Here is a 16,098-nt window from a genome sequence, read left to right as displayed (position 1 = left end):
TCTCGAGCCCTCATACTCCTGTCCACCTCATGCACTGCACTATCTCCATTGATGTAGGGAATATGCAGCTGAGGTGGTTGACCATACACTACTTCAAAAGGGGTGTTCTGAATGGATGTATGAAAGTTAGTATTGTACCACCACTCGGCCAGTGGTATCCACCTAGCCCAGTCTTTAGGGTTCTCCCCTGTCATGCACCTTAGGTAAGTCTCAAGGCATTTGTTGACTGCTTCAGATTGTCCATCTGTTTGGGGATGATATGCAGTGGACAATAACAAGTCTACCCTCTGCAATTTGAACAGCTCCTTCCAGAAATGGCTAAGAAAGATCTTATCTCTGTCACTCACAATGGATTTAGGGTTCCCATGTAACTTAAAGACCTGATCAAGGAAGACCTTGGCCACATCTGAAGCTTTATATGGGTGTGTTAGCAGCAAAAAATGTGCATATTTGCTCAATCTGTCCACTACAACCAGAATAGTATCCTTCCCTTGTGATTTTGGTAACCCTTCAATGAAATCCATAGAAATATCTGTCCATATAGTTTCAGGAATAGCCAAAGGCTGCAATAAACCAGCTGGTGCTTGCAATATAGCCTTATTTTTCTGGCATATTTCACACTCTTTCACCCACTTCCTGATATCCCTCTTCATGTTTTTCCAATAGAAAAGTTTGTGCATTCTCTTATAAGTGGCATGAGTCCCAGAATGGCCTCCCAAGGACGAATTCCTTATAAGTGGCATGAGTCCCAGAATGGCCTCCCAAGGACGAATTATGCATAATTTTGCAAATTTCAGACCTCAAACTATCATCAGGTCCAATCACCAACCTTCCCTTCCTGAGTAGTTGATTATCTTGCCATTTAAACTTTCCATCAGTTACTGTGCCATCCTTTAATTGCTGAACTATTGCAGCCACTTCAGGTAGTGTCCAGCTAAGTTGAATCTTCCCCATTAAATCAGACCTTACTTGAGTAACCAATAAGGACATTAATTCAGCACCTTGGATTCGAGAAAGTGCATCAGCTACCACATTCTCTTTGCCCTTTCTGTATTGAACCTCATAGTCTAACCCAAGCAATTTAGGCAGACATTTGCTCTGAAATGAATTTGTGATCTTTTGCCCCAACAAATATTTCAAACTGAAATGATCAGTTTTAATCACAAAATGTTGCCCTACTAAATAAGGCCTCCATTTCTCCACAGCAAGAATCACAGCCAACAACTCCTTCTCATACGTGGATAAAGCTTTATGCTTTGAAGCCAAAGCCTTGCTTATGAATGCAATAGGATGGCCTTGTTGAGCTAAGACAGCTCCAATGCCTATGTCAGAGGCATCTGTTTCTACCTCAAATGGACGAGTAAAGTCAGGTAATGCTAAAACTGGAGCCTTGCTCATAGCTTGTTTTAATTCCTCAAAAGCAGTGTCAGCATCCATGCCCCAAAGGAAAGCATTTTTCCTTAATAGGTTGGTTAATGGCTTGCTTATAACACCATAAGCCTTCACAAATTTCCTGTAGTAGCCAGTTAGACCAAGAAATCCCCTTAATTCTTTAACATTCCTAGGTGTTGGCCAAGACATCATGGCTTTCACCTTTTCTGGATCTGTAGCTACTCCCTTGGCAGAAACAATATGGCCAAGATACTCTACTTTTTCCACCCCAAAAGCACACTTATTCATTTTAGCAAACAGTTGATGTTGCCTCAGAATTTGTAGTGTTTGTGTCAGGTGGTTGATATGAGTGGAAACATCAGGACTATACACAAGTATGTCATCAAAGAAAACCAGGATGAATTTTCTTAAAAACTTGCTGAAAATAGAATTCATCAGACTTTGGAATGTTGATGGAGCATTAGTTAGGCCAAAGGGCATAACCACAAATTCATAGTGACCCTCATGAGTCCTAAAAGCAGTCTTTTGAATATCCTCCTCTCTCATTCTAATTTGCCAGTATCCTGACCTTAAGTCAATTTTAGAGTATACACTCGATCCATGAAGCTCATCCAACAATTCATCTATAACAGGAATAGGGAACTTGTCTTTAACAGTGCTTTTGTTTAATTCCCTATAGTCTACACAAAACCTCCAAGACCCATCCTTCTTCTTAATCATCACCACAGGAGAAGAAAAAGGACTCTGACTATGCCTCACCACCCCAGATTCCAGCATTTCCTTTGTTATTTGTTCAATAGCATTTTTCTGAACAACAGGATACCTATAAGGCCTAACGTTGATAGGGGATGTTCCTGTATTCAAATGAATTTGATGGTCATGAGACCTGTGAGGTGGCAGTGATTTAGGTTCCACAAATAAATCCTGAAAATTCTCTAAGACTTTGCTGATCTCTATAGGAATGGCTGGTGGCACCTGCCCTTCTATTGTGGGTGGTGTTTCAGACTGACCAGGTTGCACATGTATAGCAAACATCTGCCCCAGTCCAAACTTGCTTCCTTTTTCCATATCGACTTCACTTCGTCCTGAAATCCATCTCAAATCCCCATTTGTAACCCCTCGAAGCACCACTTTCTTCCCTTGAAACATAAACTCCATCCTGAGTTTATCAAAGTCCCAAACCACAGGACCTAGAGATGACAACCATTGGACTCCAAGCACCATTTCACACCCCCCCAATGGCACAATCATCACATCAGTACTAAACTCCATCCCATGCAACTGCCAAGTAAAGCCTTTGCAGACCTCAGTGGTCACTAAAGTCTCACCATTGGCCACAGAAACTTCTAATGGATGAGTGTGTGTGACCTTGCAACCAAGCTTCTTAGCAACACTTTGATCACAAAAATTATGGGTGCTGCCTGAGTCTATTAGTATGTGTATGGTGTTGTTCCTGACTTTCCCATGTACTCTCATTGTTTGATAGGAATGGTAACCAGAGATAGCATTAAGGGATATGAGAGGTTGTTCTTCCCCAAAGCTGTCTGATCCCAATTCCATGTCCTCCATGTATTCCCCTAGTACACTGCTTTCTAATGCATTATTTTCTTCTTCTAACTCCACTGGTACCAACACTATGTTATATAGCTTCCCTTTACATGTATGACCAGGGGTATAGGGTTCATCACATTGGAAACATAGGTTCTTTTTTCTTTTATCCTCAATTTCTGCCGGGGACAGCCTCTTAAAAGTGGAATTAGGTTTGTTGGGAGCATGATTTTGCTTCTGCCATGGTTGAGTAAACCTAGTATGACCACTATTTTGGTAATTTGATGAGGGAGGTCTGTGATTATTCGAATTATGCCCATTAAACTTGGCTGGTGGTTTATCCAGAATTGGTTTGGACAGATTTTTAACAGCTAAAAGACTCTCCTCCTGACATCTTGCCAATTCCATAGCCTGAGCTACAGAGGCAGGTCGTAATGCCCTAACAAATGGCTTTATTGTAGGCTTAAGACCACCAACAAAGCTGTCCAAGAAATGAGAATCAGGTAATAAAGCATTTCTTTGCAACATTAATCCTCGTAAATTCTCAAAATTATCAAGATATTCTTCTAATGTACCAGTTTGCTGCAACTTATTGAATTCCTCAACAACATTACTCCCTAAATTTTCCTTGAATCTAGCACACAAATCAAGCACAAAATCCTCCCAATCTACATTAGGTCTCATACTCATATAACTATGCACCCATGCCTCAGCCTTACCCACCATATACAAAGAAGCAAGGTTCAACTTTTGATTATCAGCAATTTTACAGAGATCAAAGTATTTTTTGCATTTCTTAACCCAAATTCTTGGTCCATTTCCATCAAAAACAGGGAATTCTACCTTGGGACTGAAATTGAAATTACGATGAGGTATACCTTCCCGATTCTCCTGTTCTCCATGAGCGCGATTCTGAAGTGCTTGAAGCAATAACTCGATCCTTTGGTTCTGATCCTTCATTGACCCAATGGTTTCTTCCATTGTTTTCATACGCTCCTCCATTTGTGCTTGTAGTTGAGCAACCGTGAGTTTAGCCAGCTTCAATTTGAGAATTACCCCAATTTAAACCCAGAAAATCAAGTTTCCCCAATTTCGAGCTCGAAACCCTAACTTTAATGGCGGAAATTGCAGAGATATTCAGGACCGAAGTCTCTGATACCAATTGTAACAACAATCAGGGATGAGTTCCGGAATTGTTGCACACAATTGAAACAAATCGCAGGAATTCTTGAGAAAGAGAAAAGAATTCGGACAATTGTTTATTGATTGATACTTTGAGAATTACAGAAAGATTACAGAGAAAGGATAGAGGAAAAATGTTGCAAAATGATTGAATGAATGACAAGTAAAGGAATTAGACCTTATATACTCAGAAATCTAACTAATTGCCAACTAACTGCCAGCTCATGGTCTTAACAAATCCTAACAACTTTTGGCGCCACTTTTCCAATTCAGTTGTCCTGCCTCTTTACGTAACAGATTCTGAGGTTGTTACAATGTCCTAGATAATATATAGCCTTTTTCAAAGAACTTCAACGCGACGAGGGCATAAATAGCAGCCACAGCGTTCAACTATAGGACACATTAAACAACCCCCCCTCCCCCCCAAGTCCGGCTGTAATTTTATTTAGACCCATTCCTAAGTAACGTGAATACAACCTGACAAGCGCAATATTAAGCACAACACACAAGCAGGGGCGAAGCTAGAGGGTAGCAAGGGGTAGCCGCTGCTACCCCAAGCCTAGAAATACCGAGGAAGAAGACGACTTACTGCTACCTCAATTCTACTGACTTTAAGAAATGAATAAATTAAACTATCACAATATTTATTGCAAGTATGTAGGTGTGCAAGTGGTAAGGTGTTTTGTCCACCATCTAAGCTGTCTGTGTTCAATTCCTCTTAAAAGCATTTTTTTACTCCTTTATTTCAAATGATGTGCCTAACGCCCTAACCTAATAATGGTACTTAGTAGTTAGTACTTACCATATGCTAATAGACGTATACTCCCCCGTCTCAATAAATTATTTACAATTTTATTCATTTGTGAAAAATATTATAATAAAACGTAAAGGAGTTGTTGAGATGGAGGTAGTATATAATTAGCTTGAATGAGAAAGTATTACATAGATATTTCCTTATAATTACTTGTACATGTTACAAGTTTTTGTTACAAAATATAAATTAGTGATATTGTTAACGTTTTTGTTAGTTACGCTTTAATAGTTACACAAACTGTTCACATAAATTAAATTTTGGAAGTGTTAACCTTTAAAGATATGAGCATGATCATTAACGACGCACAACAATATTCCTGAAAACATTTTACCTTATTCCGAAACTCAAACGTGCGATCGTTAAATCACAAATGAGCCATTAGCTAAAAAAATTCCCTCCGTATATATTTTGATATTTGCGCTTATTTTAATAGGTACAAAATTTAGGAAATTTTCGCTATCCCATATTTTAGATCCTGGCTTCGCCCCTGCACACAAGATACCCAACATAATTGGGAACCTTTAGATGGTGGAAAAAAACAGACACTCATACGGTCTCAGTTACATGAAAGCCGTAGATCAAAGACGTAGACCCCATCATAATTCACCGAACAATCGACACATTAGAGCTACACATTTCAACAATGATATATGAATTATTACTTTGGCCAACATTTCAAGAATATGCAATGCGGTTTGTTAAACGATACGCATGAATCATGATTTGGCATGCCTGCTATTGAATTTAGTACAAAGCCCATAACCAAAAATTATCAAATAGCATTCCTCAAAAAAAAAAAAAAAAATTATCAAATAGCAAGGAGTGAGAATCGTAGGCACTTTTATGAGGTCAATATGGTACGGTTTTCTATATACCACCCCACCATTTGAAAAAAGGCAAAAATATATATATTTTTTTTTTTTGACAGTAAAAAAAAAAAAAAAAAAAAAAAAAATATATATATATATATATATATATATATATATATTGATAAAACTCAAAACATCAACTGATAACATAACATTACGACCTTGCGTTGAGGCGCGAATAGTGGAAAGAAGAACTGAAGCTTGCCATCGCCAGCGCCGCAATAACTACATAGTTCCAACCTCTGAAACAGAAGATACATCAGAACAAGTGAAATAGATCATCAGACGGAATAAAGTTAATAGCCGCTTAAACATTCTTGACAATATAACATCAGTGCAACTAACCTTAACACAGAAAGCTCAAAAGTATCCCCATGGCCCCGCGTTGCAGTAGAGCAATCCAAGTTGCCATAGCAAGACATTCAACGAGCTAGTAAGAAAGAGAACAAACACACGATTCATACTAAACTAAAATACCTATATAGTAGATCCACTAAATTAAAAAAAGAAAAGAAACGGAGCGTTATTCACTTTTTGAATTCCGTTTTGGCGAAGAGTATAAAATGGATATACTAGTTTGGAAGGTAGCCAGCCCAGGAATACCCCTAGAGTGTTAGTGTGCACCAATGCGCCCCCCTCCCCCAAATCAAAGATATAACAAGGCCACATAGAGTTAACGAGATAAAAAACACGTGAACATAAAGTGGATATTAATTGCGAGAAGAGCCTAGCTCCAGGAATATCCGTATAGCGCCGGCAACTTCCTAAAACATCTCATTTAAAATCAACGAGGGCTGAATATAAATAATGTGCAACATAACATAAAAAAATTTTAAAAAAGCAAAATAGAGATTGAAACCTGAAAGTCACCAAGGCAGAGATCCCCACGACTTCGAGCAGAAGCAGCCGAGCATTCCAGTTTACAAAGGGAAAACCTTAAGCTAGAAAGTAATTTTTTTTCCAAAAAAATAAAACCAAAAACAAAAGACACGATGCAGGGTGGGAAACAAAACACTAAATAGCTGAGACACCAAACAAGGGTATGCCGATATTACACATACCAAGATATCATTTAAAAAACTTCACTTAGTAATAAACAAAGACAAAAAAGCGAATAAGCTGCTTGAAATACATTTGGAATTGAAATAAGTCTAGCAGGAACACTCCCATAGTGTCAACAACAATCTTAACAACCCCATGCAAAAAATTTGCATAACTCACAAACCAAACATCTTCAAACACAAAATTTAAACATCTTAAAACACCGAACATCCTCAATTTCATCTCCAAACTAGGCTAACGACGTAAAATTGTGAATCCCCGCAATAATGCGGAAAAATATGACTTATAAATTCAAACGGAAATTAGGAAATTTTTGAAACTTTTAAAGTTTAAAGCGCGGGTTCATTAAAATCTAAAACATACATAAAGAATGCGGAAAAAAAGATTAAATATACAAACGTGATAGTCAAGGTGAGGGAAAATATATCCCTCGAATGAGAAAAGATAAAAGGTGAGTCTAAGCAATCCTACTAAACCGACTACTAGTCCAATGTGCTCGCTAGCTCACACATGTCTTCACCCCATAAATGCACCAGCTAAAACCTGTCATTCATTTAAACATGAAGTCCACAGTCAGTGGGGAGTAACTCAAGGTTCTCCCAGCCACAAATTGTCGAAAAGAACATAAAAAATTACTCATGCAAGTACGCACATTAAGCATGCGAATAACTTGAATAAGTGCAAACAAGATGTTAGACAAGTAAACACGATAGAGTATCATATGTCACAGATAAACAAGATTAACATCATAATACATGTGAATGGAAACCTTAGCCATGAACTTTGAAAGTCAAATAACATACAATACACGAAATGGGACTACTAACATCACACCTAAAGCAAAGCATCCGGCTCAGAGGCTACCTTTAAAGCATGTCCGAGACACAAATCCTTAAGTACCTTGGCTCAGCGGTTACCTTTAAAACATGTCCAAGGTATGACCTCTAAAGTATCCGCTCGTTGATTTACCTTTAAAACATGTCCAAATACTACAAACAAGTACCTGACTCAGAGGTTACCTTTAAAACATGTCCGAGGCACAACATATAAAGTATCTGGCTCGGCGGTTACCTTTAAAGCTTGTCCAAATACTACAAACAAGTACCCGACTCAGAGTTTACCTTTAAAACTTGTCCAAGGCACAACATATAAATTATCTGGCTCAGCGGTTACCTTTAAAACATGTCCAAATACTAGAAACAAGTATCTGGGACGGTATTACTAATGTCACATTCATATTATGGCTTGCATCTCACCATAAGTACGGATGGGAACATCAATCCCGACGATCATATCGCAACTAGAGGGCTTATAGCTCACGTCTAGTATTCGATAGGACCAAGACTCTCACTGTTGGAGCATATAGATATATGATTAAGTTTTGAAAATGACAAGTGTGTGCTTCGTGTTATATATACTCTTGCTCGTAATCGTTTGTTTAGTCTTTAATAGATCGACTTAAGTTTACAAGTTTAGAAAGTAATGTTATAGCATCCTTGGCTATAACATTGGAGATTTGTGAATCATCGTTCAAGTAATGTTATAGCAGCTTGAGCTATAACATTGAAGATTCTTAAAGCGTCATAGTAGTTGTAACAAGTTTCAAGTATGATGATCACTCAAGCAAAAGGCTCGATCAAGTCTTTAACAAGCTCAAGATGAAGAGCTTATGATTAAGATGAAGAGAAGACCTTATCACTGAAGATCTTCAGGAAAATTAGCTAGTATAGGTCTTCATCAAATAACGATATCTTAAGAAGAAATATTGGGAAAATAAAGTTATAGCTATTTCACCTATAACTTTACCTACCAAACTTAAAGTTATAGCTATTTCTACTATAACTTTGGGTTGCATTTGAAGGCACGATTTTAAATAGTTTAAAATAATTTATCAAAAGATAAAATTCTTCAAACATGTTTCGAAATCATGTGTATATATAATAGAAATTTAATTTGGGTTGTTTAGAGTAAATAATTTGCATTATCCTATTGGTTAGTAAAATGACTTATTAGTCGTCATGCTACCTAGGGTTTGCTAAATTATCTAAACCTAACCCTAGTCTATTCCTTGATATTTTGACCTAGGGTTTCGGCCAAGGTAGGCTTATGAGCCTTGTGGTGGCCGACCTTGCTCCCTATGCAAGTAAATTTTGTTAGGTCAAATCTTTTTTAAGTTGCCTTAAGATATTTCTATATCTTATCAAATATGTTAGATTTACCTTATTTACTTAATTAAAATATCTAGAAGATTAAATTTAGGAAAGATAAGATTTGTTTCTTAAGGAACAATTTACCTTACCTCACGACACCTCTAGGGTTTCGATCAAAACCCTAGTGTGTCTTCTCTATTATATATACTTGTAATTTTCATAAAATTAACACAAGCTTTTCGAAACACAAAAATTCCTTGCAAACAATTTTGAGTTTAATTTTAATAAAGTATTTTTATTGTTTTGCATTTGAAATCTTTACAAAAAGTCGTGCTCTTTAATTTGCATGTTATTCATAAGGTTACGTTATAAGATAATAGTACTTCATATTGTTTCTTACTCGTTCAGTTGTGTGAACACTTAAAAGAACAATCAAGTGCTTTCTTAGTAACTTGGGATAGTCAAAATCGAATATCTAGTGATATTCAAATTGAGTTATAACTAGAGTTAGTTATGCGAGTTGGGTTGATAATTTTGTAATCCGGAGAAAGGTATTAAAATTATTAATTGAGAATAGTGGACGTAGGTTTCGATGTGTGAAGCTGAACCACTTCAAATATCATGTGTCCTTGCAGTTTTCCTTGCAGTTCATTTCATTACGTTCGTAATCACTTAGTTAATTTGTTAAAGTTTAATCAATAAACTTTAAGTAATTAATCACATTGATATAAAATAAAAAGCGGGCATAAGTTTTTAAATACTCAATTCACCCCCCCCCCTCCTCGAGTATTTCGACTGCGATAGACTCTTCAATTGGTATCAGAGGCTCGTGCTCTTGATCGCCTAACCGCAAAGAGGCTGATCCGTCTATCTTTTTATTTTATTTTAATTTCGCTGGCTTACACGTGTGAAATAGATTCCAAGTATCTTAAGTGTCCTATCTTTGATGTGAAGAATTACGGACTTTGGAAGAACATGATGACACACTACATAAAAGGACATGATTGGGAGTGCTGGACGATTATCAAGAATGGACCTCACAAAATTTTGGTCGCATCTTCGGAAGGCACTACCTATGAGAAAAAGGAAGAAGACTATATTGAGGCTGATTATAGGAAGGCTGAGAAAAACTCGAAAGCGATAAGCCTGTTACGAAACGGCATGACATCGACTGAATTCGATCGTTTTTCTTCTTGAACTTCGGCCAAGGAAATATGGGATGGTCTTGAGTTGGCCTACGAAGGAACATCGGCTGTTAGAAAATATCGTATTGACTTGCTGATTCAAAAATATGAACTTTTTAAAATGGAAAAGAATGAATCACTCGATAGCATGTCAGCACGATTTTCTACTATAGTCAATAAGCTCAAAAATCTTGGTAAGACGTTTAAATCCGAGGATATTGCTAGAAAAGTACTTAGGAGTTTGACCAAGAAATGGTGATGAGAGTGTCGTTGGGGCTCTCAATCAAACACATTTATATTCTCAACAAACAACTAGTTAGTGGTAAGTCGAGGTCGATCCACGGGCGGGGGGTACTCAAATTGTTCAATCTAATTATGGTTGTGCTTGGGGTTGTCACAATTATAATGGGTTGAAGATTCTAGTCTAATGAAAGCAATGGAGTAAAACAAGCAATTAAAGGAAGGATGTAAATAAATGACTAAAAATGCTAGGATATCATGGGTTCATAAGGGATTCATGGGAGTTGATCATACAAACATGTTCTCAATTATAAGCAAGCAATTATTGTTGTGATAGGATCGAGTTGGTTTATATCTTAAAATCCTTGGAAGGTTTGGGTCCCGCAGCCGAATCGATTAGATTGTACAATACCTGCAAGTCGACTTAGTCCTTCCTATTCAACTATAATGCATGGTCTAATGAGACTCCAGTTGGTTTATGTCTTACAAGTCTCATTGAAAAGGTAAGTGATGGGTTAAAAATGCAAGGATTCATAGGGTCGCATTTCATCAAACATAACATGTGCATAAGTTGAAATCACAACAAGCAAGCAAATTAATTATGTGAACATATTAGATTAAGCATGAATCAATCCCCATGTTGGTTTCCCCTAATAACCCATTAATCCTAGCTAAGAGACTACTCACTCATTATCAAGTTTAACATGCTAACAAGGTTGTCAATCATATTAACAAGGCAAAACATGATGAACAAGTGAGAAAGATTAACAATAATTAAAACAAGGATTAAGAGAATTATACCTATGGAGATTCCAAAATAATAATGCAAAGAATAATAGAAGTACTTGATGATTGATGGAAGGTTGTCAATCTCCCAATAAACCTAAATGATCTTCTAATTACCCAATAATTACTCAATAATAAACTTATTGAACAATAATTAAGGAAAGATTAATATGTCATTTTGTGGAAAGATTAAAGAGTAATCTATTCTAATCTACTCCTAATGAAAGCTTAACCTAATCTAAAGAAGGATTGATTTAATCTAATGAAAACTTGATGGTTTGATTATTACAAATGAGGTATATATAGTAGTACATCATTAGGTTAAGCAATGGTAAATTAGTAAATAACAATGCTAATTGTTGAGTAGGGAAATGCTCCTCTCAAAGAAAGATGCGAGTCTCTTTTTTTCTAGTCTTCAAGAAATATGCGCGGATCGTGGATCACGTAGCAAGGAAAAGCTTCCTGTCCAGCAATACGCTTGTCCCGTGCTGAAAATGAGCATCCTGAGCCTCAACCCGAGCGGGTTGAATTTGACCCGAGCGGGTTGATCAATATCTCCCTCCAGATAAGCTTGACCCGCGCGGGTTGAGCTACTGTTCCCTTTCTTTTTGCTTTTAAGCCTAAGATGTCTCTATATACTCTTTATTTCGTCTTCCTTGGTCATCATTCTTGCCTCCTCTTCATACTTAGTCCATCAAATATCGTCAACAAGCTTTCAAATATGCATGAAAGACGGGAATTTCCGCCTTATTATCTCCTTTTCTATAAAACATGTAAAATGCACTAGGAAAGCAAAATAGAAAGCATTTGACGGATAAAATGGTCATGAAATGTTATAAAAGTATGCAAAATAGGTTCAATTAGGGGACTAAATGTGCGCAAATAATGTTCACATCAAATATCCCCAAACCGAACCTTTACTCGTCCTGAGTAAAGAGGTGACAAAAATTAGGACGCTTATTCGAACTAACATACTAATATAGCCGATGTGAGACAATTAGCGGGTCTTACTCCGCCCCTTCAACTCATAACAAGACAACCATGAGGTAGGATGCCTTCTTGCAAGGCAAGGTGGGGCTTGCCAAAATGGCGACACATCCAAGCATTCAAAGCACACAAAACAAGTAATGGATGCATCTACAAAAGAATAGCCACTTTCCTCATCTAAGTGGCGGAAATTATCTACAAGGGAAGCAATCTAAGGGTACACATTCCATCATAGATACGGTTTCTTCAAAATACTAAGCCTAGAAGGATACCATTAAATCACCTCCAAGTTGTGTCAAGCTCGGGTACTTTTGTCCTCAATCGTTAAAAGTTTTTGTCAAGAGTAGACTCCCTATGGTGTTAGAAACACTTGAGGATCGCGGAATTCCCCTTCTTGCCTAGACAAGAAGAAGGGTCGTCCCCTCTCTACCATGCACAAAAGTGGATATGATGGAAAAGGGATCAATAGAATTTTGAGTTTCATGTGGGAGTTTGCTTTTGTTGTTGTTTTTCCCCCCAATTTCTTGTGGCATATAACATTTGAGAATATTTTCTTTTGCCATTTCTTTTAATTTTTGGCATTTCAATACTTGACAATTTTCAACTTTTTGCTTTTTCTTTTGAACATTTTCAAAGTCACCCCATTTGTAATTAGGGTGCTTATTTTTGAAGCATAGGAGTTTTCATTTTTGTTACTCCTCTTTTCTTTTGATGCAATTGCAAACTTTTTCAGTTTTCATTTCATTTCTTGAACTCAAATTTTGAACAATTTTTGTGCCAATTCCCTTTTGGATGACAAAATGTGGTAAAACATGGATGATGGATGGTTGCATGGTTTCAAGGGTCACCTTTGAATATACGGTAGCCAATGAGTTATCACACCACAAGGTACTCTTGACTAGGCCTTAATCCATGGGTCAAAGGATACTAGCATGACACATCCTAGGGTGTTTTACAAGTATTCTAACAAGCAAAGTCTTAAGAAGAAATAGTATCTACAAGAGCCTATATACACTTGTCAAGCTTCCCAAATAGACGGTTTCATAAAATTTTTCTAACCATGCAAACTACATGCCATGATGCAACTAACATATATACATCCTAATACATATGCTTCTACCAACTAGTATGTCATATAAACTAAATGCAACTCCTAACAACACATAGATACACAAACCGCAACAACAAGATACACCACATCCTCCTTGACATGTAAGCCGATCCTCCTCATATGAATAATGAAAATAAATGGAAGGGAAATAGAGATTAGAACGATCATACCAAGCGGTCTTTATTTTCCCTTGCTAATGCCTCAAATGTAGTGTTGTATCTATGTGAGAAGAGAACAAAAACACAACTATATATAATTCTACACTACTGAATTAAAGAACATGTTTTTGGTTTTTCAAATTTTCAAATTTTTATGGGTTTTTGTTTTATGAAATTAAAGAACATATTTTTGTGATTTTTTGAAATTTGTCAATTTTTATGCGTTTTTGGAATATAAATTCCCATCCCCCACTTTATTTTGGACATTGTCCTCAGTGTACATGTAGGAGTAGGAATAAAAAGGAAATACATGTTTTTTGGATTTTTTGATTTTTTGAAATAAAGTACAAATGTAATGATATGATATGAATGAATGCATGCTCTAACTAAATGCAATTCTATGGGACATATATAACAAATGAATGCAATCTACATTACACTAAATGATGTATGATTTAAACTTTGGTCACTTATAATCAAACCTCCCCAAACCGATTTAAACACTATTTCTAGTGTAGAAAGAAATAGGTTTGGCCATTAGTGACTATGCATGAATTCTAATCTATATGCAACTATCTACATAAATCATGTGAGATATAATACAATTTAAAATAATCTAATCATGTGAGATATATTACAATGCAAACTATACATGAGAGATAGGGAAAGAAGGGTCTTACAATCACGATCTCAATCAAAGCCTCTATCATTAAGCATATCATCATCTTCACTTTCTTCTTCTTCCTCTCCTCCTCTTTGGTCATCTTCATTCATGCCTTGGTTTGGGAACACAAGGTGTGGTTGCACCAAAGAAGGCCTAGGACCATTAGGATCAATAAACCCTTGTTGTGCCATATGGTAATATTGAGGATAAAGGGCCAAATAGTTGTCTTCTTGCCCTCGGTGGATCCTAACATCCATGCTGCTTATCATACCCATCAATATATCCATGGCCAATGGCGGGGAGCTCAGAGGAGGGGGAGGAGGTGCATAGGTTCGGTAGACATGGGGGAATGGAGGTATCTCCGCATAAGAGGGCCGAACACCATGAAGGAAAGGTGGAAATCCAAGGCTTGGACCTTGGGACGGTGGTGTTGCATGGGAAGGAGTAGAAGGTGCCTCCTCACGTCTCCTAGGTGGTGGAGCCGCAATCCTCTCAATGGGGAGTAGATAGCTCGGCATAGGTGCAAGGTAGCTTGACCTAGGTGTGGTGGAAGGAAGGTCCCAACAAGGAAGGGTGAATGTAGAGCTTCCCTTGGTGTACCAATCAATGCCTCCCAAATCATTATATTTGCACCATTTGTGATGCCTAAAGATGACCTTCTCATCAAGTAAAGTATCTCCGGGTAGAGCCACATACCTCCCATCATCATTAAACCCCGGACATAAAACATCGGCCATCCTAGTCACAAGACCACCCATCACAATTCTCTTTGATTTTGTCGCACCCCTTGATAGATTTCGAAATCGGACAAGTAATTCAAGGGCGGGATTAAAGTTGTACTTTGGCAACCCTTGGACATTCAAATATGACTCAAGAAAAGTCATTTCAAGTTGACTCACACATCCCGTGTCACTTATACCATGAATAGTCCCCGCTATAAATTGATGCCACATCCTAATAACCGGATGATGAATGTAAAAGGCATGACACCTCTTGAAACCATCGAATTACAACCCGGTGATCGCTCTCTATAAGTGTGACTCCGTGAACCCTACGGGTTTCTCAAGGTCGGTCTCGGGTATCGCAAGTCCAAAAATTTCACCAAAGGTACCCAAATGTATTTGATGGGTCTCATTACACAACCTATATTCAAAAGACACCCCATATCTTTCTCCTTCAAATACTTTGAGAGTACACAAGAATTCCAAGGTGAGGCTAAGATATGTTTCCTCATGCATATTAAATAAAGTCTCAAGACCCATTCCTCTAAACAAAGACTCGGTTTGTTCTTCAATACCAAGTTTATCCAAAATTTGACGATAAATGAAACGAGTAGGCTCGAATTCCTTACCAAGTAGTTTCAAGAATCGCATCCTATGCAAATTTTTGATGAATACTACCTCCGGGAAATCATCAAGTTGCTCAATCTCCGGTACTAGGTCCTCTTCTTGCATTTGGAACTCCGGTGGAGCATTAGAATTGCTTCATTTCCTTCTTTTTGATCCCTTAGTAGTAGTAGCCTTACTCTTGCCCCAAAAACTCATTGTTGTAGTCTTGAAATCCACCAAGTATCACTACCCAAGAATGCTTCAAATTTCCTTAAATAAGAGCCAAACAACCTTGAAAATGCCTTACTAGAACACTAAAAGCAATGTAGTGAAGCTAGAAGGCAAAAATCAAACCCGAAAGCCAATTGTTGCCCACGGATTTTTGGAGCTCCAGTTTTTGAAATGATGAAAATGGGTGATTTTGAGCAAGTAGAAGGTTGGAAAGTTGGTTTTTATTGAGTAGAAATGGATTAGAATGATTTTTAGAGTAATTTGATGGTCATTTGGTTGGATTTGATGGTTATTTGGGTGAGTTTTGTGAGTTGAGGTTGAGCTTGAAGGAAGAAGATGAACATGGTAGGTGAGACTTGAGTGTAGAGTAAAATTGTGGCTGAAAACAAAGG

General features: G+C 37.4%; 1 protein-coding gene across 1 annotated transcript; it reads right to left on the bottom strand.

Moving 5' to 3' along the window:
• Positions 1 to 684: 684 nt before the first annotated feature.
• LOC141627838 (uncharacterized) lies at positions 685 to 3,942 on the bottom strand. Its single transcript, XM_074441051.1, has one exon. It carries the CDS (start codon positions 3,940 to 3,942, stop codon positions 685 to 687), a length of 3,258 nt encoding a protein of 1,085 aa, XP_074297152.1.
• Positions 3,943 to 16,098: the final 12,156 nt, after the last annotated feature.

Source organism: Silene latifolia, chromosome Y (assembly GCF_048544455.1).
Source record: "Silene latifolia isolate original U9 population chromosome Y, ASM4854445v1, whole genome shotgun sequence".
In the NCBI taxonomy this organism is placed as follows: Eukaryota; Viridiplantae; Streptophyta; class Magnoliopsida; order Caryophyllales; family Caryophyllaceae; genus Silene; species Silene latifolia.
The sequence above is the reverse complement of the archived record's forward strand: the minus strand, read 5'-3'. Positions and strand labels throughout refer to the sequence as shown.

Excerpts from the sequence above, each read along its gene's own strand:
- LOC141627838 (XM_074441051.1), bottom strand. The coding sequence starts at position 3,942 with ATGGAGGAGCGTATGAAAACAATGGAAGAAACCATTGGGTCAATGAAG.